This window comes from Vulpes vulpes, chromosome 6 (genome assembly GCF_048418805.1).
Source record: "Vulpes vulpes isolate BD-2025 chromosome 6, VulVul3, whole genome shotgun sequence".
Classification (NCBI taxonomy): Eukaryota; Metazoa; Chordata; class Mammalia; order Carnivora; family Canidae; genus Vulpes; species Vulpes vulpes.
The window spans coordinates 97,142,705-97,170,415 of NC_132785.1; the positions used below are offsets into that span (position 1 = coordinate 97,142,705).

At 34.7% G+C, this 27,711-nt stretch overlaps 1 protein-coding gene across 12 annotated transcripts in view; it reads left to right on the forward strand.

Annotated features, from left to right (window-relative positions):
* The window catches only part of SLC38A6 (solute carrier family 38 member 6), a 71,374-nt gene that overhangs the window by 4,906 nt on the left and 38,757 nt on the right, over nt 1–27,711 (forward strand). For 9 of the 12 annotated variants that reach the window (XM_072761704.1, XM_072761702.1, XM_072761701.1 and 6 more), the window contains 3 exons: nt 11,551–11,603; nt 14,925–14,964; nt 25,380–25,458. In XM_072761704.1, coding sequence (XP_072617805.1) covers nt 11,551–11,603; nt 14,925–14,964; nt 25,380–25,458 — 172 coding nt within the window. The remainder of the gene's footprint in view (nt 1–11,550; nt 11,604–14,924; nt 14,965–25,379; nt 25,459–27,711) is intronic. The other 3 variants (XM_072761696.1, XM_072761699.1, XM_072761705.1) reach the window with 1 other exon arrangement.

A 27,711-nucleotide genomic window follows, 5' to 3' on the forward strand; every position in this document is an offset into this window, starting at 1 on the left:
TGGATTAGGTTAGTTTTGATGCCCGAATCATGAGTTTAATTCTTAAATGGGTGAAATCACTTTGCTCTATCAGGTTTTGGTAGTTTTCAGACTTTAAGAAGCAGAATAGATACATAAAATTTAAAAAATGGGATTATTTTGGCTAGAAAAGATAAAAATCGAAAGGTATTTCTTGAGAATTTTGACTCTCCAGAGCATACTTCCAAATCCTCATCTCTATTTAGTCTGTTCTATGCATCAGACATACATGCAGATCTTTTTATAAACAGATTCATAAACCACAGGGATTCTAATTCCAAGAATCTGAAGTGCAATTTAGAAATATGTTTTTAAAAGTCCTAATGGTGATTCTTATGCAAAACTGATCTAGGATCCATAGTTCACAGCTATGACTTATACCAGTACCTTTGGCCATCCAGCCTGCAAATGTGTGCGTGTGCTTTCAAGGGGCTTGAGTGACAGTGCAGAGAGAAAAGTACTAGGAAACAATGCAGTAATATTGATCTGAAAGTACAAGTTCATAACGGCATCTCAAATTCAGGAATAATAGCATTAAATAAGTGTCTATAAATTCTGCTAACACGTGACTGTAATTTTAATGACATGTTTTAAAATTCTGCTTCTCTGACAAAATTATTTTTAACTAATTGTAGTTTTTAACATCTTAGTAGGTTATTTTACTCTGGATTCTTCTGAAAGAGTAATATGTTAGTCAACTGTATGGCAAGTATGTCTTCATTAATTAAAATGTTATAACATGCTTTATTAATTTCAATAATTTGAAAGTAATATTCAATTTAGGAAGATTTCCAAGTAATACTTTTTTTCTCTTTCAGTTGATCTATATTTAACTTTAAAATTCTGACATTGTCTTGTTCTTTTCTGTAACTTTAGGGCATATATGAACTGAAAACCTCTGTTTCTTTCTCTTTTTTCTTTTTTTCCTTTACTTTTGTAGCTGACTTGGTCCATGAACTAACTTCTTCATGGTTCTTCATATACATTGATCCACCTGTCTTCTGTTGATTGAATTCCTTCAGTCACTGTAAAATTCTTTGTGGAGGTAGGCTTTAAAAAAAAATACACATACACACACACTTATATGCACACACATAAATGACTAGAGAATAATGGGTAACTAAATTTTTTTCCTCAGTATATTGGACTGTCACAAAGGAGTATTAGATCAGATTCTTTGGTCAGAGAAAGGGCAATCAATAGTCTTTACAAAATATCTTCTTCATTTATTTGCCTGGAGTACAAGAGAACTGTTTATTTTTATTAAAAAATAAAGGATTTCTTCATGTGAAATTCTGCTATTTTGGATTTTATATAGGGATTGGGGTCTCTGTAGACTGTTTTGGGGAGCTGAGGTAGCGTATAAGGTACCTTAATCTCTCTAGCCTTAGTTTGTCATCTATAAAATGGTAATGCTTTCCTTTTTGGATTGTTGTGAGAATGAAATACAATAAGGTATATAAAACGCCAAGTCTTTGGTCAGTGTTAGCTCTTGTTAAGAGTTCTCATTGATGCAAAAACCTTAAAGATTGCAAGGTGTTGTACATACTGCTGTCTCAGAAACAGGTGGCTTATTGTGATGCTTGGGGAAACTATTGTGCTTAGGGAATAAGCCCATAGGTCCCCTCCTCTCATCTCCACATCACTATCAACAAGAGGGAATTCACTGATCCTACAACCTTTGTACTTTCCTTCATTCTCTTGTCCATATATCCCCTCTTTGTCCAGTTGAAGTTTCATTTTATGTTATTACAGTCACTTCCTCGCTCCTCCCTTTTTTCGTCCTACTCCTCTGACAAAACTCTACCAATGGTTCATTGTGACTCTGCCTACTTCACACATGCACCTGTGCAACAGAATTGTTCCTGAAGAAAAACACACAACCATGCGGATTGATATCTCTATAGTTGAATGTCTGGTGGACCTATGATGCTATCACACAATCCTTATTAACTTCTTTAGTCTATTCACTTGCTTACCCTGCTATCTAGGAAATGACTTTTTCATATCTTCTCTTTTCTCTCAAACTTTCAACACATTTTCCTTAATTATAATCTTAGCAGATATCCTTACTTTCTATTTCACTGAGAAAATAGAAGGAATCATAAATGAACATTATAAGCTCTTGCCACCACTTATACCTTCCCTTTTCATATGTACCATATGCTGTTACTTTGAACTCTTTAGTTCTCTTAGAGAACTAAAGAACTCTAAGGCCTGCTTCTCTATTTCTGCTGTGATCCCATCTGCTTTCACCTACATCCCTCCAGCCACCCTCTCTGTTCTCTCCTCTTCTTTTACCTGTGTTTTCTTCCTATCAATTTATAAAGAATCTGTCATCTCTTCCATTTTAAGAATGATTCCAGATTCCTTCATTATGCTACATGCTTTCATAGCAGAACTCCTCCAAAGACTTGTTTATGCTGTATAGTTTCCTTTCCTCTTATTCTCTCTTTCTCTCTCTCTTCCCACCTTAATCATCTTTTGGACCCACTCCAGTAGGTATTCCCCATTATTCCACTGAAATTTATTGTACTGATGACTTACACATAGTTACTAAATCCAGCAGTTAGTAGTCAGTCTTCACCTTAGCTGACTTCAGCAGCATTTGGTAGGTAGTTGTTCCTTCCTCTGTGTGATGCTTATTCACACTCTTCTGTTTTTTGTCCTATTTAACTGAATGCTTCTCTTTTTTTCTGCAAATATTCTTCGTCTTCTATCTTCTAAACATTGGAATACCCCAGGACTATTCCTCTGATTTCTTTTATATTCACTAGGGCTCATAGTGACCCTAAAATTTATGCCCTTGGCCCGGATCTCTCCCCTGATTTTCAGTCTTATATCCCACAGCCTCCATGACATCTCCACTTGGATACCAATATATGTCAGAATAACCAAACTGTCCATTTTTGCACTTCCAATCTATACCTTCCACTCTTTTCTCATCTAAGTAGGAAGATAATAGCATCTTCCTTCTAGTTGCTTAGGCCAAAGATCTTGGAGTTTTGGTGAACTCATTTTTTCTCCTCACACTCCAAATGCAAGCTCTGCAGAGATCCAATGAAAACTTAAAAATACTGTATTTAATAGCTTCAGAGAACTAAAAGAAGACATTGGATTTTTGAAACAAAGACAAGAAATTACTAAATTATTAAAATTATTACAGAGAACACAAGAATTCTAGAAATTAAAATTTTGAGTTAACTTAGTAGTTGGGTTGAAAGAGTTAAGGACATGTTTTAGGCCAGGGGTGTAAGGGGAAGACAAGAAGCTTGGAATGAGAGAGAAAAGATACAAAAATAGAGGACCAGTCCAGGAGGTTCAGCATGCAAATAACTGGAATTCCATAAAGAGAGAAAAGAAAAATGTAATGGCAGAAAATTACCAACAGAATAATACCAGGAAAGTTTGTGTAACTGAAGGAAATTAGTTTCCAGATTGAAAGGATTCTTCTTAGTATCCAATATAATAATTGTAACATAGTTCATAACAACACACATCATTGTGAAAAATCAGAAGAATATCCTAAATCAGAGAATATCCTAAAAGCTTTCAGAGAGGAGAAACAAAACTCTCAACCAATGAACCAAGAACTTTAAGAGCAAATGACTTCCCTTGGAATGCTTCAAATAAGAAGACTATATATAAAACACAATACCTACAAAATTTAGGGGAGAGGATGGGTCCCTGGGTGGCTCAGCGGTTTAGTGCCTGCCTTCGACCCAGGCATGATCCTGGGGTCCTGGGATCGAGTCCTGCATCAGGCTCCCTGCATGGAGCCTACTTCTTCCTGTGCCTGTGTCCCTGCCTCTCTCTCTCTCTCTCTGTCTCTCATGAATAAGTGAATAAAATCTTTTTTTTTTTTTTATAAATTTTTATTTATTTATTTATGATAGTCACACAGAGAGAGAGAGAGAGAGAGAGAGAGAGAGAGAGCGGCAGAGACACAGGCAGAGGAAGAAGCAGGCTCCATGCACCGGGAGCCCGACGTGGGATTCGATCCCAGGTCTCCAGGATCGCGCCCTGGGCCAAAGGCAGGCGCCAAACCGCTGCGCCACCCAGGGATACCAAGTGAATAAAATCTTAAAAAAAAAATTTAGGGAGGAGTGATATCAGTATAGAGTCCTATACTCAGCAAAACTACCATGTAAGTATGATGATAGAATATTTTGACACATGCAAAAACTCAAAAAATTATTTCCTATGCACAATTACTTAATGAGCAATGGAGGGTGCCATTTACCAAAGTTATGTACTATCAAAGAAATAGGGAATTTAGCACAGGAGAGAGGTGAAGGGAATTCCCAGGACAACTGAGCAGATGATCTAAGAGCCATCTCCAGATTAGAGTAGAATTTGTTTTTTTGTTTTGTTTTGTTTTGTTTTGTTTTGTTTTTAAGTAGGCTCCATGGTGGGGCTTGAACTCACAACCCTGTAATCAAGACCTCAGCTGAGATCAAGAGTTGGGTGCTTAACTGACTGAGCCACCCAGGCACATGTGAAGTAGTTTCCCCCCAGCCCCAACAATGGCACAGTCAGCTTTCCAGGCCATGTTTGCCTTCAAGATTGTGGAAACCCTTTTTTTTTTTTCCTGAAAGGAATGCCTCTCTTTTTTGTCTGACTCTAATTTGCACTTACAGTACCTGAGTAAGTCAGCAGTGAGGCCTGGTTGTCACAAAAGAATCGAATACTGGAAGATTGAAACAAAGTATTAACACAGGAAATAAAGAAATGGATTAGGGAATATAGAGGTTAAGGGAGTTAGAATTGAAAGGAGCTGATATCTGAATGTGGAGAGTAATAGAGAAGGACATGTCTAAGGATATCCCCCAGATTTCTGTTATGAGCCACTGGACAAATGATGGTGTCATTAAATGGAGATAAGAACATAGCCTGGGGCATTGATTTGGGCACCTGGGTGGCTCAGTTGGTTAAGTATCTGTCTTCAGCTCAGGTCATAATCCCAGGGTCCTGGAATTGAGTTCTGCATAGGGACCTGCAGAACTGCTCTGCAGGGAGCCTGTTTCTTCTCTGCCTCTTCCTCCACTCATTTTCTCTCAAATAAATAAAATCTTTTTTTAAAAAAGGAGGCTTTGACTCAAATTAAAAATGAGTTCAGTTTTAGATAGATGGACTTTGAAGAACAGTTGACTCTTGAACACACATTTGAATTCTGCAAGTCCACTTATATGTGGATTTTTTTTTTGCAAATATAGTATAGCAAATGTATTTTGTCTTTATGATATTCTTAATATTTTCATTTCTGTAGTTTCCTTATTATAAGAAGCCATACATAATGTATATAACATGGAATATGTGTTAGTTAATGTTATCAGTAAGGCTTCTGGTCAACAGTAAACTATTAGTAAAGTATCTGAGGAGTTAAAGGTTATATGCAGATTTTTGACTGCACAGGAGTTGGTACCCTAGGCCCTGTATTGCTTGAGGGCTAACTGTATAGATGGACAGGTCCCAGAACCGAAGCCCAGGGTGGAGGTTCATTTATTCAATACTCTTTTTATCTATTGGGGATACAGAGATAAATAAGACTCTTCTTTCCCTGAAAAAGTTCATAGTCTAATTGGGTAGACAGATACATAAGTAAAAAAATTATAATGGCAGTGTGATGGTTGTGGCTATTTGAATATGGGCTAGTAACAATGATAGCTCATAGGAGAGAGTGATTTACCTTGTATGGGTTGGGGGCTGAGGTTGAGGGTCAGTAAATACTCCTTGAGAGCTGAGCTGAAAAGGAATTTGACTAGGGGACCAGGCAAGAGAGAATATTTCATATACAAAGGTATGTACTGTTTATGTTATTTAAGATGCCAAAAATTGTTTACTATTATATGTGGATGAAGTGCAAAAGGGAAAATGAAGTTGAAGAGATAGATTAGTGCCACCTAAGGAATTTGGAATTTTTGCTGAACCAGTGAGAAGCAACTGAGGTGGTTGAAAAGAGTCAAGGAAAAAAACAGTCAAGGAAGATACTGGGATTCACCACTTATTACTTCTAAAGGGAATTTTGGTCCTTCCTAGAGCCCACTAAGAAAGAGAACACAGCCACCTAACTTCCTCTTCCTAAAAGTAAGGTTATAGTCCTTTTATGAGGATTTTAATTGTTAGCAATGATGAGGAAATAAATGAGTAAAATGTCTCCTTTGTGCTCAACCATTTTGGTTTTTTTTACTTCAGCCCTTTAGAGCGACTCAACACTGTCCAATTCAGCACCCTTCTTATTTATTTATTTATTTATTTACTTACTTACTTACTTACTTACTTACTTACTTATTAGAGAGAGAGAGAGAGAGAGAGAGAGAATGAGCATGAGCTGGAGCAGAGGCAGAGGAAGAAGCAAGCTCCCCACTGATTGAGGAGCTAATGGTGGGGCTCAATCCCAGGACCCCGGGATCATGACCTGAGCCGAAGCTATATGCTTAGCCAACTGAGCCACCCAGGCACCTGCATTGCAATGCTCTTCTTAAAAAAAAATTCTAGGGCAGCCGGAGTGGCTCAGCGGCTTAGCGCTGCCTTCAGCCCAGGGTGTGATCCTGGAGACCCCGGGTCGAGTCCCACATCAGGCTCCCTGCATGGAGCCTGCTTCTCCCTCTGCCTGTGTCTCTGCCTCTCTCTCTTTCTCTGTGTCTCTCATGAATAAATAAATAAAATCTTTTTAAAAATCTAAATGCTGCATTTACTATCTGAAATGGAATTCCTATGGGCATTTTAACCTACCTGTGGTGGGCTGATTATTTTGTAACTCTAATACTTATATTTTTATTTTTGTTTCATGGACCTTAGATGGCATCCTTTGACTATCCGCTATTTGATATTAGTGCTGCTTTCCTTTCTCTCACCTGTACTCTCTCTATTTCCCATACTTCCCATATTTCCCTGCTACACCTTTATATTGCCAAGATTGACAATATTTACTTACTGTTTTGTAATCATATGTAAGTCATTCATGTTTTATCTTTAAGTTGAGTCTAAAAGTTGAAAACTAATAAATAGCAATAAGACTATGTAAATGTAAATGTTCACAGCAGAGCCAAGCAGTTGGCAGGTATTAGGATCCTAGAACTTTCTCTACACATGCAGTATCACAACCTCTGTGCCACTAGAAAGGAGAATGTTTCTGGTATTCTAGCATTCTATTTCCTTTTCCTGCATCGAATTCTCTAAAATCATGTCGCACTTAGGGAGTAAACTGACATTTAATTACATATTGAGAAAGATCAGAAGTAGCCATACAGTTGCATAGTGGGCACTCAATAAGAGAATGAGCTGCATGACACTATTAGGGAGAAGAGGTGAGAGGAAAATGATGGAAAGCACAAGAAAGAACAGAATTTCAGAACAATAAGGGTGCATTCCAAATGGCCAACTTTCTGAGAGTTGAACTGTATTTGAATAACTCATATCCCTCAATTCAGATCCAAAGATAATATTGCTGCTGCTGAAACTTGGGCTTTGTACTGTAACCAGAGTTTATTAATTGTCCTATTTCATTGAGGAAAAAATGCATAGCAGACAGAACACTGGAGTAACTAGTTGGAAATATTCCATGACTTTATGGGAAGCAGCTTTCCAAATGATTCGTGAGGAGGCCAAACTCTTGGTCTAGCCAAAATAGCACTAAAGTGTGCCTTGATGGTACATTAAAGAAGAAATTTTCCCCCAATTTACTTGTTAAGATTTACAGCCTTTCTGCCTCTTGAAAACATTGCATTGATTTCTTTAATATCAAAAAATAATTTCCTAAAATAGATTGCTAACGACTGCTTTTAGTTATTTATTTAAGGAGAATTGTGCCAAGTACTGCTTGTATGGTTTCCTGTAAAAGACTGAATTAATTTTATAATTTTTATAATTAATGTTATTCCTATTCTATAGAAATATGCTACTAATGTGACTGGTCATTACCACATCTTATTTTGAGATCTCTCAAAACATTTTCACTTTATAAATAAGATATTAAAACATTGATCATATGAAAGAGCAGAAAAATATTCCTTATTAGAAGGCCAAATGACACTTAAATTACTAAACACTAGAGAAATTGAAAGTTGCAGCTTAAATCAACCCTATCCAATATTTGGTGGAGGAAATAGAACTATTCAAGGGGTATGGTTTTTTAAAGTTCCACCACCCTATTCTAGTCATTGTAGAATATTTGAAAGCACCCCCCCCCCGAAAAAAAAGGAAGACAAAGAAAGAAGACTATAGAATCATTGTTACTAGTTTATAGTTCATCCTACTCTTTTTATGTTTTTTATTTTATGGATCATATTTGAATCTAATTTTTTCACTCAAAATTAACATTTTCCATGTTACCATAAACATAATTTGTAATGGCTGCGTATTACTGTATCAGGTATACCTACTATAATTTACTTAACCACTATCATTGTTGAATATTTAAGTAGTTTGTGATGTTGCTTTTTTTTTTTCAGTGTAAATTATGCATGATGATCTTTGCATATAATATTTTCTGATTTTAGTCTTATTTCCTAAGATGCAAGCTCCTAGGGGGAAAATGTTATAAGTATCTATATTTTTTATTTTTTTTAATTATTTATTTGAGAGAGAGAGAGGAGTGAGTGAGTGAGTATGTATGTGTGTGCATGTGTGAGTGGGATGGGGAGGGACAGGGAGAGGAACAAGCAGACTCCATGTGGAGCATCAACAAGGGGCTTGATCTCACAACCCTGAGATCATGATCTGAGCCAAAATCAAGAATTAGCCGCCTAACCAACTAAGCCACCGAAGCACCCCAAAATGTTATAAATATTTTAAAGTTTCAGTGTTCAAACTGTATTCCAAACGTCATACCAATTTATACTACTACTAGCATCTTAACTGCCCAAATGATAGAACAGAACTTTAAAAATATATCTCTAGGGTTGTTTTGGTTTATATGTTGAGATGATCCAGAAAACTATTAAAGAGAGAATATGTAGAGATAAAGCATTTGGCTGACTGTGTACATATTTTAGTAAAACCTCAAGCCAGAAGCCATTATTTATACTCATGGTGTTTCAAACATGGGAAAATGCTTCTAATTTGTGCAACATAAAAGAAGTATGATGACAATGACAAAACTGAATGGCTAGCCAGACATGCTGATTTGAAAGATAAAGTGAAGATTTGAACATTGTCTTAGTCGCCATTTAAAAGTCTAAACATTTTTCACTCTAAATTTGGGAGTTTGCTGTAGAGATTTTTTTATAAAATTAAAAAGTAATAGAGAACAAGTTTGAGATTGCTAAAATGTATGCCACTACTGTCAGAAGTTGCAAGTATATTAATCTTTATTAAGCTATTAGTTTGATATTTTTTGTAATAATAAAAGTTGTGTTAAAATATGAAAATTAAGAATGTTTATTTAGGTAATAGAAATACCAATTCCTTTTGGAATCTTTCCGTATTATGACTTTTGCTTATGGGAAAGTTACTTGCTTTTCATTTTTACTAAGTGTACAGTCTATACTTGTTTTCTGCTATTAAAAAATAAAACAAACCTTAAACTTTTAGATCAGTATCATCTTGATAACTTGCTCATTGACTGAAAAACTCTACATAGGTCATTTTTTTTTTTTTTTTTTTTACATAGGTCATTTTAAAAGCAAGTTATTCAATATATTCCTATTTGTGACACTGAAAAGCCTCCTTGCTTTAAGTTCTTGGAAGGAAAGTTTTTCTTAAGAAAGAACAGATAGTTTTAACTATAATATAAAAGAGAGGTGCTAAAATTCAACAACGATGTTCCTTTAATCTCCTACTTCAGTGACAGATCAGAGACCTTCTGGTGACTTGGTTCACATACACATAATATTTAGCAAACTTACTTCTCTATGTCAAATTAGATAGAAGCTAACATTTAGATAGTCTTTCTGGTTTAATTAAATTTGGAAGGCTTTGGAATATTAAATTTAAGGAATTGTGCCCCTATATATTATCAATTATGTTTAAGAAAACTAAAACTAGTAAAGATTTATCGACTAAAATAATTGTTAATTTTTTTATGACATTCACTTTAGAATACGTATATTTGGGAAAAAGAATATTGGCATTTCACATAAGAGGAAAAAATTCCACTTCTTAGTTTTGTAACTCTACTTTTTAATTTTTATGTTATAAAATATATCCCAAATCTACCCCTGTAAGATTACGGTAGAAGTCTTTCATTGTTAAAGCATAAAGGTTCCTAATTATAATCAAATTATATATCCCAAATTCAAAACTAAATTATCTGTGTCCACTGTGTTTAGCAGTAGGTAAATACATTTTAAAAAATAGCTGTGTCGTCCATCAACTCTAATGATAGATTAAAGTTAATAATTTAAATTTTGCAACTAAAAATGTTAACATTTTTGTTCTTAAATAGTAAAGTATTTTTTCAACATTTCAGATTTCTGTCCAACTTTGTAGATATACCATGGAAAGGCCACATGTGGCTTTCTTTTAAAATGCTTAATTTTACAAACCCGGTGGTTCTTGTATACAAAAGTACAGAGGAGCTTTTTTGTTAAGTTAGTGACAATTTAAAGAAAACCCATATGTGTCTTGAGAAAATATATTAAAACTTGCTTTAAAAAATGGCAAACCATATCTTGAAGTGAATGGAAGAAATGTGTTGCTGTAACAAGCCTTAGCATCTGCTAGTCTGCTTCTGTAAGGTCAAGCAGTTTTCAAACTATAGGATTACATAAATGTTTTCACTTCTCATTTTTACTGGTGGTGTCATTAGTTAGAACACAGAGCTATACAGGCTGAGGACAAATTTGGTTCTTTTATGAGCCATTTAATTTCCATCTTTTCTGTACCCACATTTCTTGAATATGTGGAATGAAAATATAATTTCATACTCTTATGATGAAAAAAGAAAATGTATGCCCTACTAATTATGGAGTAAGGAAAAGTGAATGTCTCTGAAAGTATGACACAACTTTCATACTTTATCTAATTTTATTCACATACACAGTTTTCAGAAATTAGTGCCAGTGAAAACTTGCTTTTCGATAGTGTAGTATGCAAGTACTGTTTAGGGAGAAGTGGGGTTGTTCTTGAGAAATTAATGCATTTGAACTATGCAGCCTGGGCAGTGATCGGATAACCTTGGGATTTGCTAAACTCTACTTATTCTGAGAAGACTCTGTCCTTTTTTTTTTTTTTTTAGATTTTATTTATTTATTTGACAGAGAAAGAGCACAAGCAGAGGGAATGGGAGGGAGAGGGAGAAGCTGAGTCCCTGTTGAGCAGGGAGCCATTGCAGGGGCTTGATCCCAGGACCCCTGGGATCATGACCTGAGCCAAAGGCAGATGCTTAACCTGTGAGCCACCTAAGTGCCCAGAAGACTCTATCCTTAGAGATAATAAGTGTCCAAAAGTTTCCCCAGAACTGTTATTTCTGCTTTAAATTTAATGTGACCATCCAATAGCTATAAGGAATAGCAGAATAGCTTTCTTCCCTTTAAGAGCTGGCACACAAATGGTTTGTGTAAAAGTAAAAATTATTATCTCTTTTAACAGCTGTGACATCTTATGAAGATCTTGGCCTCTTTGCATTTGGATTACCTGGAAAGGTAAATTTCCTTCTTACTGTTTCCAAAATCCAAGGAGACATTTTTCTCCTTCCAGTTCTAGTTAAAAGAGACAAGTATATCTAAGAGAAAGAAATTAGGGGACTAAAAGGAAACTAAAGTGAAGAATGACAGAATGATGGGAAGAGGAAAACAAAGAGATTTGTTTTCTTCTTTATATGCCCTTCTGGAAAAATGCACCAATAAACTTAACACTTTATTAGTAGTTTTCACCCTCATGAAGGAAAGCAGGGCCTTGAATAATCTTAAAACTGTAACAATAGCCTGTATTAAGTTTTTTAAAAATTTATTTTGATTATATTAACTGAGTAAATCTTCATAAAGATAGGAAAAGAAAGAAGCATAGAATTAAGATGATAGCATAACAATTTACGTAAATAGATTATATCATTTAAGAGCCGAGCAGAGCTAAAAGATGATCAAGCTATTATTCCCTCCTTTATAGGTGAAGAAGTTAAGTCCCAGAAAAATGAAGGGTTTGAATTGTGGACAATGAAATTGTCCACAGTTGCTTAAAGCCAATATTACACGTAGAATTTCAGCCTCTAAATCGACTGCTTTTCCTCCTCAGAATAATAGAAATGATAGCTGTATTTATTGGGCATTCATTTGTGATAGGCATATTAAACTAAATTGAGAGGTAAAGAAAACAGTGTTTTCTTCCATAAGTAATCAGGAGTTAAATATTTTTGTGAGTGCTGTAGTACTTTGTTTCTGAAGATCTACCATACATCTAAACCCATTTTCATGTTGGTTGCAAACAGGGCTTTTTCTTTTCATTTATAAATCTGTTGTTCATGTTTTTTGTTTATTTTGTTTATAATCTTAAAGGATATACTATCTTTAGATGCCCAAATCAACTTCCAAGAAGTTGAGTCTGGGAGAAAAAAGATATAGTTACCTAATGTGGGGGGAGGGGGGGCCTGTATTTACATTCAAATTAACTTTATTTTTAAAGTACAAAGGAAGATATTTAAATCATGCTGTGTAGCCTCAAGGTTTGAACCTTAATAACCTGAAACTTGAAACCAAATGGAGAATATGGTACTTGAAGGTAAAGGGTTTTGTTAATCATCCTGATAACAGTTTCTCTTTCCTGAAGACAGGGATGTTTGATATAATCATTTCCTGCATCCAGTTTAACCAAGGAAAAAGAAAATGTTATTTATATAAGAAAACTCTCAAATTAATTTCATATGATCTGTAAATATGACTCTAAGCACCATCACTGTTATTTCACATTAGTATTTCCTTCATTTCTTGAATAACAACAGAATTTGAAAGAATGAAGAGTCCCCTTTCCCTAAAACTCTTAGAATAGTTGCATTATCATTAATGTATGCACTTGCTTCTGAAGAGACAGGTACACAAACAGAGGATACTCTAAAGGAGGAGTTGCTGCTTGTTTGCCTTTTTTCTATTTCTCTCCGCTTCCACAATTGGATTGAAACTTTCCTATTTCCTTCTTTCCAGATATGATGCAGAAATGGATAGGACATGATAAGATTGTTCTGAGAATTAAATATTTTTAAATATTTTGAACTTTTTCAGAAAGATTTTTTAAATCATCTATAAATTAATTTGTTTACTCACCAAACAAATATTTATTGAGTAAATACCATGTGCCATGTGCTGTGTAGTACTCACCAAAACATAGGTAGATAGACATTCTGGCTTTCTAGATCTTAAGCGCTTAAATTCAGCCAAAAATGGAAAGATAATCATGAATAAGTTGGTCTTATTGTTTTTTTACAGTGTATTAGTAGAAATCCAAATTTCATGTATGACTGGCAATAGATATCAATTGCATTTGAAAGATAGTGTGCAAAAGTTCAAAATCGTCTTTTCATAAATAACTGTGACATTTTGTAACTAATTTTTAAATGAGTTGACATGCAAAGTTTCTTCTGGAAAAGTTAGAGTGGCAGCTACTACATCTTCAAAGATACCTGTCATTAGCCTTGCTCTGCAGACCCCAAGGGCTCTAGTGTTTCCAGGATAAGCAAATGATGTGCCACTGATGGAATTCCTAGTAGAGGTGAATCTGAAAGGTGATCTGTTCCCAATCCATGAACTGAATGATCTTAGATAGCTAGTCCACTCCAAACATACATTGGTGTGCAGATCCATTGAGATTTATCTGATTGGAAGACCCAAGTGGAAGCAGAATGTTTAGTCATTTCCTATGAGTATACCTGATTACCAAGAATGGATAAGGTGTCTTGAGTTTCCCAAGAATCTCATCTAAATTACAAGCCAGCCAACATATAGACTGAATTAAGTCCTTAGGCATATTTGGTTTGGCTTACATTTTTTTTTTAACTGATTGCCAACTAAGAAGAAATTTTGAAAGAATTCAGTTTCTGATTTTCCTTGAAAAATTAACAAAATGTAGCAGATAGGGACGCCTGGGTGGCTCAGTGGTTGAGTCTACCTTCAGCTCAGGGTGTGATCCCGGAGTCTCAGGGATCGAGTCCCACATCAGGCTCCCTGCATGGAGCCTGCTTCTCCCTCTGCCTGTGTCTCTGCCTCTCTGTCTCTTTGTCTCTCATGAATAAATAAATAAAATCTTTAAAAAAAAATGTAGAAGATATAGGTACATTGGATCCACATTTCCACATGCCAGCGACAGGCCAGAGCTGAACAGCAGCTGCCCCATTTTGAAAGGGGAGGAGTTCTCCAATAGACTACAGTCTTTATGACCTTCGATTATCTTATACTAAGCCCACTCCATATTTTTGAGATTGAACTAATTTTCTTAAAATTTCAGATCTGCGAATATGTGGGCTCTAGAGTTTTCTGCTCTGGACTTTACTAATTCCTGGGACAGGATGTTCAAAAGCTTGGTGTATGCCATGCTGACACACTCAAAAGACTATAATAATTTTCTTCTATGCAAAACAGCATTAGCACAGCATACCTGAAGCTATAGCAGTCTACCTACTAAAGCTATGTCTCATTCTACCTATTGAAGCAGTGAAAAAGGGAAAATGAGACCAGATAGATTTAATTTCAATTTTCTGCTACTTTGATAATAATCACCAATTACTAGCTTTTTAACACTTTTAACTGTTTAAAATGACTGCCAAGAAAATTTTCAAAAGCATTCTTTATACTAACTATGGAACTATTAAAAAGGGTCTTTTTGTGTGATGATAATTAGTTTTATGTATTACAAATGGCTGATAATGTATTCTTTTCAATTTCTCTGTTTTTTAGTCATGGTTATTGGATTTTACTAAAATACTAATCCTTTTATATTATTTCTTCTTTCATCTTGTGAATACATTTGTTCTTTTATAGGTGATGGTAGCAGGTACCATCCTAATTCAGAATATTGGAGGTAAGCAATTGAAAGTGCACTGCTTATGCATAAATGTGATAGCAATGATTTCTTCCTTTTGTTTATTACCTTACTACATATTTAGCTAATTTCCTGAATACCTTTGCACATATAGGTATCTTCAGAAACTGTCAGTGTTGTCCTCATTACTCTCTTTTTTTTAAAGATCCTTTATATTAGCAGCTCTTGTAGGACAATAGCTTCTAAATTTAGTTCCAGGTAATCTCTTGATTTCAGTCTTGTTGTTAAGTCTGCAACACACCTCTAAAGCATTGGCTTTCTGTAGTTGTGATAGTGGTAAGGTACGGTTTGGAAAAACTCTCCAGGTGATTCTAAAATATTTCCCCTAGGGCAACCTTAGTGGCTCAGCGGTTTAGCGCCGCCTTCAGCCCAGGGTGTGATCCTGGAGACCCCGCATTGAGTCCCACGTTGGGCTCCCTGCATGGAGCCTGCTTCTCCCTCTGCTTGTGTTTCTGCCTCTCTCTGTGGGTCTGTTATGAATAAATAAATAAAATCTTTTAAAAAATAATAAAATAAAATATTTCCCCTTTACTTTTGTCCTAATTACTGCATTGGCATATACTGCTTCAGAGGGAGTTATGTTTCCTGGGTTGTGAACAATCCAGTGTAGATAAGCAATGTCCTCTTATAACCAAGACATTTAAAAGGACAAGTTAGTTTAAAAAATAAACAAACATGGGGCATCTGGGTAACTTGGTTAAGTTTCTGACCCTTGATTTTGGCTCAGGTCATGATCTCAGGCTTGTAAGATGGAGCCCTGCATTGGGCTCTACTCTGGGCAGGGAGCCTGCTTAAGATTCTCTCTTTCCCTCTCCCTCTGCACCCTCCTCCCTCTCTAAAAATAAATAAACAAACCTGAAACAAGAACCATTCTCACATTTGTCTTGGATCTTGTTTTCATTTTAAAAGATCCCAATATTTGAGAGCCATGTAGAAACAAAAATTATGGGGTACCTGGGTGGCTCAGTGGTTGAGCTTCTGCCTTCGGCTCAGGTCGTGATCCCAGGGTCCTTGGATCGAGTCCTGCATCAGGCTCCCTGCAGGGAGCCTGCTTCTCCTTTTCTTTTCTTTTCTTTTTTCTTTCTTTTCTTTCTTTTTTTTTTGCTTCTCCTTCTCCCTATGTCTCTGCCTCTCTCTCTGTGTCTCTCATCAATAAATAAATTTAAAATCTTTAAAAGAAGAAACAAGAATTACTGTTAATTATAGACAGTTACTGATTACATGTATTAAACATTTAAATCCAAAATATGGGAGTCATATTTGTATATGTTGTAAAGATGTTATATAGTACTCAACAAGGTCTTCATTTTCTTTTACCATTCACTGGAGTGCTAAATAAATGGTATTTGTTTAAAGGAAGATACACAGGGAAAGTTGACCTGCATTTTGGATCTTGCATAAAATTGTATAGTCAGAGGAAATTTTAATCTTCTTACATGTAATAGTTCAAAATAATTTAACGGTGACAGCTTTAATAAAGTTCAACTCTGATACTCATGATCTAAGCTATTTTACTTTAAATATCATTCAACCAAATTCCATCTTTAGGTTTTCTTGGTCAAGGAAAAAATTAACATTCCAACAATAAATTGTACTTGCTATTGTTTTGAGAATCCTGAACATTTACGTTTTAATTATCTGAATGTTCATGGAAAAAAAGGAAGAATGTTTTCTTGGATGTCATACCAAATAATTTCGTTCTAACGTATATTACTTCACTCTTAATGCTAAAATAATTTCGTTCTAACGTATATTACTTCACTCTTAATGCTAGAAACCAGTAACCAGTCTCTTTCTTTATGAATCTGTATAATGTCATTGATTTTAAGATCTGCTTTAGAATAATTTATCTTATTTTAGTTAAAATTAATTGTTTAAATGTACACTTGTAATGTCTCATGTTATTGTCTCATAATGTAATGTCTCCCTCATTATTCTATCTTATTACTAAGAACCATAACACTTTGTTTAGATTAGGTTGAACTATTGTTTGGCATTTTATATAGAAATTTCAATCCAGGAATTTGGATCCAAATGTGTGACCCTGCCAAAATGCTCACTGTTGTATTCTTGGTATCTTTCACTCGGATCCCTTCCTTGTTCTCTAATCTTGTACCTAACTATTTATTTTACATGATCTATTTTAGCAATTTTTTTAAACTAGATTGAAGCAATTTTTCTATATGCTTTTCTCCTCTACTATATTGTAAACTCCTAGTCCTGGGCAAGGACTAGGTCTCATTTCTTTTTGTACTCCCAGGACCTAGCACAATACATGGGGCTTGATAAACTTTTGTTGAACTGAACAGAGCTGAATAGGATTTGTATGAGCTGCGTATATCCAAGTACTTTTTAATATTCTAGATATATTTATCAAGAAAAAGAATAAAGAATGACTAGATTGATCACTGGCTTTAAAAATTTGAAAAGCTGAACATGTAATTTAAAAAAAGGTCTAGAAAAAGAATGTCCTAGAAAGGATTCCTGCATCTGGTGGCAGAAAAATCATCAATTCTCTCAAGTATGTTGATTGCTTGTTTGCTTTATATTATAACCTGGGTTTTTGTTGTTGTTGTTGTTGTTGTTGTTTTTACTAAAAGTGACTTAGGGCACCCAGGTGTTATGGTCAGTTAAGTGACCAACTCTTGGTTTCAGCTCAGGTCATAATCTCTTGAGTTGTGAGATGGAGTTCCGTGGAGACTCCCTCTTCCTCTGCCCCTGATCCAGTGTGCATTTGCTCCTGATCCGGTGTGCATTTGCTCTCTCTCTCTCTCTCTTTCTCTCTCTCTCTCTCTCTCTCTCTCTCAAATAAGTAAATAAATCTTACAGAGGAAGAAGTCAGTGCATAAAGGGGATAAATAACTTACTTACTTTTACCCCTTAATAAAGCTGGAAAACTCAACTTCACTGTCTGCCTCTAAAGCCTTTATCCTTTCTGCTGTGATACAGTAAGTGAAAAATCTGTGAAAAAGTTTAAATGTTGAGGATTTTTAAAACTTCTTGGGAAGGGCAGCCCTAATGACCCAGCAGTTTGGCACCACCTTTAGCCCGGGGTATGATCCTGGAGACCCAGATCGAGTCCCATGTCAGGCTCCCTAAGTGGAGCCTGCTTCTCCCTCTGCTTGTGTTTCTGCCTCTCTCTCTGTCTGTCATGAATAAATAAATAAAATCTTTAAAATTAAATAAATAAATAAAACTCCTTAGGGACAGAGACTATGTGTTTTTGTATTTCTAACTTGACCTAATTTCAAGTTGAGGAGCTCAATAAATAATACTTGTTGAATTTTAAAATTTCTACTTAAAAGTCTCAGATTTTGCCTCAAAGAAACAATTTTATGTACCATATAAATGATAGAAAGAGACTTGAAAGCCCACAGAATAATTTATAGATTGGAATTACATAAAAATGAAAAGGCTGAAAGTATTGAGGAGAGTTAGATCTTATTTATTTAAAATAGAATATAAAATATTTTGAAATCTAATTAATCTTAGATTAATTCTTCCTAATTCTTTTATTCTTTGTAACATTTAAACTTTTTCTGGTTTTCTTAGGATTCTATGCCCCTGATGAATCTGTGAGAAAAATGGAACAGAGAGACCTTTAAAGTAAAAATAATCATGAATTGCTCTTAATATTTGTTACATGGATGTTTCAGTGAAGACCCAGTTATCCCCTATATCTCCCTATTATGTATATCCAAGTAATTTGCTCATTCATTTATATTCTTAGTACATAGGACATAATAGGCATTTAGTAAGTAATATTTGTTATAGGGAGAAAGGAAGGAATAAGAGAAGGAGAGAGAGAAGGAAAACCCAGCAGCCTGGTTTGGTGCTTCTTTAGGAGGAAGAGACATGATCAACTGGGAAGAAGAGACCATGGAATATATTAGTGAGTATGTACTTTCTTTAGGAAAGAATTTATTGTCAGAACTTAAAACCTTTTTTTTCCCCCAGGATCAATGAGGCACCAAGTATTAGTCACAGGGCCCTGATGTAGTCTAACAGATTGATTGGAAAAATACAGTGTCTTTGAAAAATCTAAACTTTATGATAGAAAAAAATGTGACTCACTAAATTTAGCACTCTTATTCTGAGCTTATGGAAACCTTTGTCTTTGGAATATGGAGAGCCCTCTAGTAAAATACTACTTCCAAGCAATTCCTGATCTCCTCCCCACACTAATGAATTAAGGGACTGTAGTAAATCCTAGCGATAGCCCCCAGCTGCTCATTTCCCCAGGCACTGGAGTGGCATTTGCAGAGAGTCATTGCTGCTGGGACCCAAAGTCAGAAGAGAGACATCTGGAAGTTTTAATATTTAATGCTGTTACAGACAAGAGAACTCTGGCTTAGGGTTTGAATTTGGTAGGTTACTAGTAAAAGGATTAAGAATCGTAGTAGCAAGTAAACGTATGTAGTTTCCAAGTAGGTCCTCTGGCTGTGTTGCATTATGAGATTCTTTTCCTAAAAACCAAAGTAAGTAGTTTCACGTTCATCTGAACTCTTGAGGTAGACCACTTAGTAGACTGAAATCTTCTTTGAAATCAAACAGTAAACCCCAAATCATTTTTAGTCAAATCAGAAACAGTCCTGTGAACTAGAAGTGCATAATAAACTGAAATTAATTGATGTTTTTTCTGGTTTTGTATCCCACTCATCTCAAAGTGGGGAAAAGTGAGTTGCTCTGAAGAGTATGTTAAATCCTTACTTTGCTCTTTATAAAATATGAAGGACCACTATGTATATATAGCATATTAGTTCTTTAAAGCCCCGATTCCTTAAAGGAGATTAAAGATTGAATCACAGCTACATATTGTGAAAGTAGAACCCTAAACATTACTAGTCTTACTGAAACTTCCTGAAAGTGCTAGAATGACCAGATTTTTCAGTCTGGCACAGATCCCACAAAACTTACTTCAGCAGTCTTGATTAACACCTCAGTTTGGAAATCTTAAGTTTTAAGAGAAACTTTGTAGCCCCTGTCTGTACTCAAGCAGCATAATTTCTAAATCTCATAATCAGAAAGGTATTTAAATAAGATCATCTTCAGTTGAGAACTATAAAAATTTCAAATTCTTAGTATTTTTGAAATTCATGATTTAATGCTAGATAAATTAGAAACTCTTTAGTTTTATTTTCTGGTTTTTAAATTTTTAAATTTTATTTTTTTTGTGGGATAGTGAAGTCATTTTAGATGCTTTAGTTTGTATTGTCCCCTGGGAGACTGGGATTGGACGTGCTGTTACAACGCCATCTGCTGGTCAGCCCATCTGTAGACATACTACAACTTCTTTGAGCCTGAAGAGTACTGTTCAGAAATTCTAGAAAGCACTGCCTTAGACTAGGCAAAGCACTGCCTTAGAATAGGAAAGATATAGGAAGCGTGGAAGGAGGTTTTTTTTTTTTTCTTAACAAATACTTCCTTTGATAAAATTTACTGGCAACATATCACTTTAAAGAGGTTATCAAAGTAATATATTTCTTAGTAGTAATTTTTTAATTATTTGAATATAGTTGACACACAATGTTACATTAGTTTCAGGTGTACAACTTAGTGATTTGACATGTTTATACCTGATGCTTTGTTCACCACAAAGGTATTTGCGATCTGTCCTGTTACATCACTATCACAGTATCTTTCACTGTATTCATTATGCTGTACTGTTTATCCCCATGGCTTATTGAAGTTTAATTATAGGACTTCAGAATAGTAAATATTCTCCCATTGTGTTCAAATTTAACATCTTGATAAATGATAAAACAAAAATAAACATTTTTCTAGGGTTTTGGGGGAAATCCTCCTTAATATATTTTGATTTCCATTTGTGTACAAATTAAGGAAATGACATTTTTGGGGGTTTTAGAAAAAGAGATTTCATTGTGTACTATTTTGAGTGGGGATAGACTTTCACTGGCATTTGGACATTTAGGAGGAATACCAGGTTAATAAGACGTGTTCAATAGAATAAACCATTTGATATCTATGACCAAAAACATGTTTAAAGTAAAATTGAATCTCTCAGATGGAAAGGCAAACTTATTATTTCCTCCCATAGTACATCTGTTTAGGGCTGGCTGACTAATCCTTTAAGAAGTTGCTGAACTTTTTCCAAGTGCTGAAAACCTAATTCTGTTTTAAAAATAGCTGTATGTAATCTTATCTTCATACGTGTATTTTAAGAGTTTAACAAAAAGTATAATTATTTTTGCAAACTAATGATTTCTTAGGCCCAGACTCCAACTGAGGCTTTATATTTTTTTAAGGAGTCCTGGGAAAAATAGTCCATAAGAGTACAGGGTTTGGGGGAAGAGGGATTGGTTTTATGTTTTTTTTTTATTTCAGTTTGATGTTAATATCTCTAATATGTGAGAATAGGAAGCTTTTCCCCGGAATTACAATAATAGTTGGAGATTCATTAGAATCATAGTGATAGATGCAGTAGAGGCCCTCAGGAAACTCCTTAACTTGCCAGAGGAATCTTGGACTAATAACTTCACCAAACCAGCTACAAAGCTGAAATAAATTACACTGAAAATACATGTCAAAATGAAATGAACATACTGTGTTTTGAGACCTCTCACTAATTTCTTTGATCTTAACTGTTGAATTCAGCATTTGTAAGCAATTTGTTATTTAAATGCTGATGAAGAAAAGAAAAAATTAATTCTAGAGAGTGGTCTTTTTGACAGACTTCCCTTATTTTTCTTTGCTGTGGTGATTTCTTCCTCACTTTGTTCCTGCACTTTTCCATAATAGTTAATAATAAGCTGGACTGGCTGTTTCCACTATCACTACCTTGGGCAAGTTACTTCTTTGTGCCTCCGCTTCTGTATCTGGGAAATAAATATCTACCTCACAGTTTTGTGGTAAAGGTTAATTGAGAAAATAACTTACAAATCAGTTAGAATACTGTGAGGTGTGGAATAGGCCTCCAAAATTCCCAAATGTTCACTGTCGTCTTGGTTCTTCTCTCACGGGCCCTTCCCCCTTCCTGTTGTTTCTGACATATCTTCCTGCAACCTCCATGTTACCGGCTCGTGTGTTTCTCTTTTATGATTAGGTCAACCAATATTAATACCTTACTATTTGCTATTGCCTAATCAAATTTTACTCTATTTTAGTCATTTCTCAATATAACAGTTGCTTTCTCCCATGGTTTTCAAAGAATACTTTCAACCTCTGTGTTTTGATTAGATTGACACATTTTTTAATTTCCTTCCCAGGGCAGTTTCCATTAAATGAGTCCTATTGGTTATGTTTGAAATGAAGGAGAAAATACTGATTTAGTTAATGTGGTAAAATGGAATGATTTGTAATGACTTGAATACCTGTCATCAAGGTATGTGTTCTAGAACCAATTCTGGCTTGGTCATGTGGGGGCCAGAATCACTTAACCATAACCATGGCTAAAATGGATGACCCTGTTACAGCTATTAATTTAGAGTACAACATGGTATGTCTTGTATTAAGAGTCTATGCTATGTATTGATGTCAGCAGAAATCATTTACAAATTCTTGCTTATGACCTGTCTCTAAGATAAGTCTTTAAACATTTCCTTATGCCATTAATAGAAGACATGAGACAAGAGGTGTGGCAGGCAGCTGTTTGATCTAGTGAACCTTTTGATTAAAAACAATGGGTATATGAACCTTCCTATTGATTTTGTATCTTTAAAACTTTTCTATTTTATTTTATTGAGCTAATTGGGTTTTTTTATGTGAATCTAAGATGTATTTCCTAAGTTAATGTATATTTGGTAATCTCGTTTCTTCTCTGTATTATATATAATACATTAAGATACTAATCCTTCCGTGGAAGTTTACTTGTGGTTAAGAAAAAATAATTAAGGCAGTGAAAAGGATAGTGTTTTCTTTGTTTTACTTGCTTAGTCAGTGGGGCTTTTCCTCATTGGGAGCTGTGTGGTTTTGTAGCTCTTAAAACAAACACCAGCATCCTCTAAGAAAGTAGCAGTATTTTGCATGTTTTATTATATCTTGTATGCTGAGATCTCTTTTTGAGAGAGAAACATGTGTGGTGAGTTCATGTTTCTTGAAATATACATGATTCTTCAGACTGGAATTTAATGAAATAGGACTCCCATTTGAAAACCAAAGAGGTAAGGCTACAAGAGAGGATAAATATGATCAAATGATTAGCCAGGGGCTAATAGAAATTCTAGGAAGAATGACAGATTGTATATTAGAAAGAAATATGATATCATATTCATTGAAGCTTTTACAACTAAAGATCTAAAAGAAATAATAGAAAATTACTGAAAGAGATGAATGTCTGAAACTTTAGAAATACATGTGGTGTTGGATTAATCCAAGAAAGAAAGACTGATGGACAGATAATAAATTACATTGTATAGGAAGTCTGCATTCCTTGTGCTCAAGGTACTTTGGTCTTGTCTTGTCTTTTCTTTTCTTTTCTTTTCTTTCTTCTTTTCTTGCAAGATACATTTAAGCAACTCTAGGCCAGTTTCAGAAAATTCAGCTCAGGATTTTCATCATACCATATGTGTATAATTCTTTGGAATAGATCAACTATTTTAAACAAAGACCCCAAATCCTTGAGTGGAGGAGGTTAATCTACACCTTCCTTTTGTTCTGTGCCAAACTGATATGTTTTTTCCTTTGGACGGTAAGAACAATACAGAAGACCTTTTCATACACAATCAATTGTAATGTCCCCAAACAAAAAGAGTTTCAAGAAAGGTACTGTACTTCTATTGGGGAAAAAGCTATACTTCAACAACCATAGTTTTGGGAAAGAATAAATAGTCATAAACTGGAAAATGTATATATATATGTATTTTTATTGCAGAGAAGTGAGTTTTTACTTCTAAATTTTATTTTGCTGTGGGTACACCATTTTACTTAAAAATTATGCATTTCTGGTTTTGGATGTGTAATTATTGTCTGTCTTCCTATAAATTTGTATACAAACTAGTATATTTCCTTTTTTTCTTTCTTAAGTAGGCATAACCACTGTAATAATTGTGGAGAAATTTAGCTATATTTACATATATTGTTTGAGAAAACACACTCTTCTTAAACATTTGAACCTTTTAATCAATTTTCCCCCAGATTTTTACCATTCAGACTTGGCATTCATTTGTGTTCTTAGTTTTTGTAGGTCCAAGGAGAAAGTGAAATGTTTCCTGAAATATAAATAAGTAATAAAATTAATGTGCATACAGAGTACACTCTTTATTCTTCTTGGACATATTCTTGTTGCCCCTTTTTAAATATATCCTTAACCTCTGGGGGAAAGAGATTACTACTCTGTTAACTGAAGTTCTGACTCCAATCATCTGGGCTTCTATATATACTTAAACATGTAAGCTTAAATTCAAGTATTTACATATAAATGAGTTCTATATTCTGTAACCATATTAAAACATTTCCTAATAAGATGGAAGGTTTACAGGACTTGTTTTTGATAGCTACATCAGAAATAAGATCATTATTAAAATACTATAAAAGCTAGTTCTTTCTTGGATCCTATCAGATAAAATATAAGGAATAATGTTAGCTTCATATTGTGATAGCATAATACAGATGAGCACTGTTAATAAAAATGGAATAAAAGTTGTAAGTTTTGGGCAGCCTGGGTGGCTCAGCGGTTTAGCGCTGCCTTCAGCCCAGGGCCTGATTCTGGAGACCTGGCATCGAGTCCCACATCAGGCTCCCTGCATGGAGCCTGCTTCTCCCTCTACCTGTGTTTCTGCCTCTCTCTCTCTCTCTGTCCCTCATGAATAAATAAATCTTTTTTTTTAAAAAGTTGTAAATTTTGTTCCCTTAATATGCTTCATGGTTTCCATTGAATCTTTTCTGAATCAGTTTAGAGGACAATTTAAAATGTAACTCATTATGCATTTTGTTTTTGTTTTATAATAACGTGCATAATGTGTGTTGAGGGCAAGCAGAAACAGAGAGAGGGAAGAAGGGAAACTTCTGGGAGGGGGGATCTCTCTCTAGTAAGAAGAAACAAGTAATCAAAATTATTAGCTGTACCTATTAAACTCTTTATCAGTTATTACTAAACTAACTTCTAATACTTTGAACAGGGTTGATAACATATACCAATTCGTGTAAAACTTCAAAGAAAATTTCATTTATAAATGGCCTGTTATTAAGAACCTTTCTCTTACCTAAATAGTTTGTCTTGAGTTTGAAATGTAAACACAGGATATTTAATGAGCTACCAGTTATTCTCTACAAAGTTACTTATCTCCATTCCTGGTGTGTACCTTTGGGATAGTGTGGTATGAGTTAATCTTCCTCATGTTGTCAAAGCGCTAATGGACATCTGTGTTTCTAGATTATTCTTTAAATGGATAAAACGTATAGAATTCTAATAATTACTATTTTTATCCTTTTTGCAGCTATGTCATCTTATCTTTTAATTATTAAAACAGAGCTTCCTGCTACTATTTCAGAATTTTTGTCTGGAGACCATACTGGGTAAGAAAAAATATTTCATGTTGTACCCATTAATTTATTAATTCAATATTTATTAGTGATACGATAAAATAGGACAAGATGGGGAGGAACTATCTCTTGGAGAAGAGGAAAGGACAAATTTCTGGGAATGTGAAAGATTGAGGTAGGTTATGGGGGATGGTGGAAAGTATGGACAGTAAAGGTCTTCAACAGAGGAGAGGAGTAGATAACACTGCTGTCACTTCTTAGCAAACCACAGTGATAAAGTTACAACCACACTTGTGAGATTTCTATTCTAAAGCATGGTTTGAAAAAATAAATGATTTGCAGGGACTTAATGACTTCATTTCCTGTTTTTTAACAATATTATAAACAATATTAAACCACATTATATTTCTTTTCTCCTTTATTATTTAAAAAATACTGGGTTCCAAAGGCTATTGACTCATCTCTTTTTACAGGAAAAAAACAAATTTATTATACTTTTCATTGCATAGAAAAATTTTGAGAAAATATACTGGAAAAGACAGAATAAATTCTTTTAAGTGTCATCAAGTTATTTCACATAATTTCTAAACCACAACACAAAAACCTATCAGACTTTTAGATTTAAAGATTTTGCTCTAATATTTGGACTTGTCTGGACTGCAGGGCAAGTTTTCAAAATTAACCTTTTTAGCTTTTACAACTTGGCTTCCATGAAAAAGTTTTACTTAGACAATTGCCAATACATATTTATAAGGAAAGTATGATATACTTTAGATTTGAATAGGAACTCGAAGTTCTTTATGATTTTTCATCAGCAGAAGATATTGTGCCTTTGCGTAGTATTTTATAGTTTATCGAGTTTCCACATTCATTATCACATCTGATGTTCACAACTGCCTTGCTTTCTCTACTTTTAAGTTTTATGCTTTTAGTTTGATGAACAGTTGCTATAAGAGCTCTGTGTAATTCACTTTTGCATTTGCTGTAAAAATATTCGGGACAACTTCTGTTACTCAAAAAATTCTATATGACAAATTTATTTTATAGTTTAGGGCTAAGAACTCAAGGCAATGAAAAGTAGAATCAGAAATGTTAGAGTACAAGTAGGACGACCTGTTCTATCCATATCAGCGACCTCAGGAAATTGACTTTACTTTTTCTGGCCACATAACTTAATTTCGAGCCTTAGGTTTCTTCACCGGCTTAATTGGGGGTACCAGTATTGCCTTCTTAACAAAGTTGTAGGGATGATCAGATAGGATATTATGTATATACACGCTTTTGTAAGCTGATAGCATAATGTAAATCTGGAGAATTAAGAAATGCCATAATGTGGGACACTTGGGTGGCTCCGCGGTTGGACATCTACCTTTGGCTCAGGGTGTGATCCCTGGATTCCGGGATCAAGTCCCACATTGGGTTCCCTACTGGAGTCTACTTCTCCCTCTGCCCATGTCTCTGCCTCTCTCTCTGTGTCTCTCATGAATAAATAAGTAAAATCTTTTTTTTTTAAAAGAAATTCCATAATGTTGAATGTCAAATATATCCTCAATTAAAAATAAAGAAATTTCGGGATCCCTGGGTGGCGCAGCGGTTTGGCGCCTGCCTTTGGCCCAGGGCGCGATCCTGGGGCCCCGGGATCGAATCCCACATCAGGCTCCCGGTGCATGGAGCCTGCTTATCCCTCCGCCTGTGTCTCTGCCTCTCTCTCTCTCTCTCTGTGACTATCATAAATAAATAAAAAATTAAAAAAAAATTTAAAAAAATAAAAATAAAATAAAAAAATAAAGAAATTTCAATAATACTAACTTATAGTAAAGGTGGATTTTCTCTGCTCTGCCAGGGAGGTCAGAGGCAAATTTGAATGTACTACATAAACTGTTCATCCTAATAGTTGTTACATGCTTGCCTTTTTCTTGCTCCTGAATTTGGTGACTTCTGTTTACTTTTTTTTATTGTCATATGTCTTTATGGAAAGAGGAGGGATAAACATGCATATAAAATTTTAGAAATAATTAGGATAGTATGAGATAGAACTGCTATTAAAACTTAGGCCTTCTTTCTCTAAATATGATACTTTTACCATTGCTTTCATTTTAAATCAATTACCATTTATTTTGTTGGGGCTTTTTTTTTTGAAAAAAATGAAATGGTATTTTTATATGTCAGAAATGGATTTTTAAAGCTGTACTTCAAAATACTGTGGCCTGTTTGCACCATTTCTGTTTTGATGAAAATTGCACATCTCTTTAACAGTCTCATCCTGTTTTACATATAATGTACATT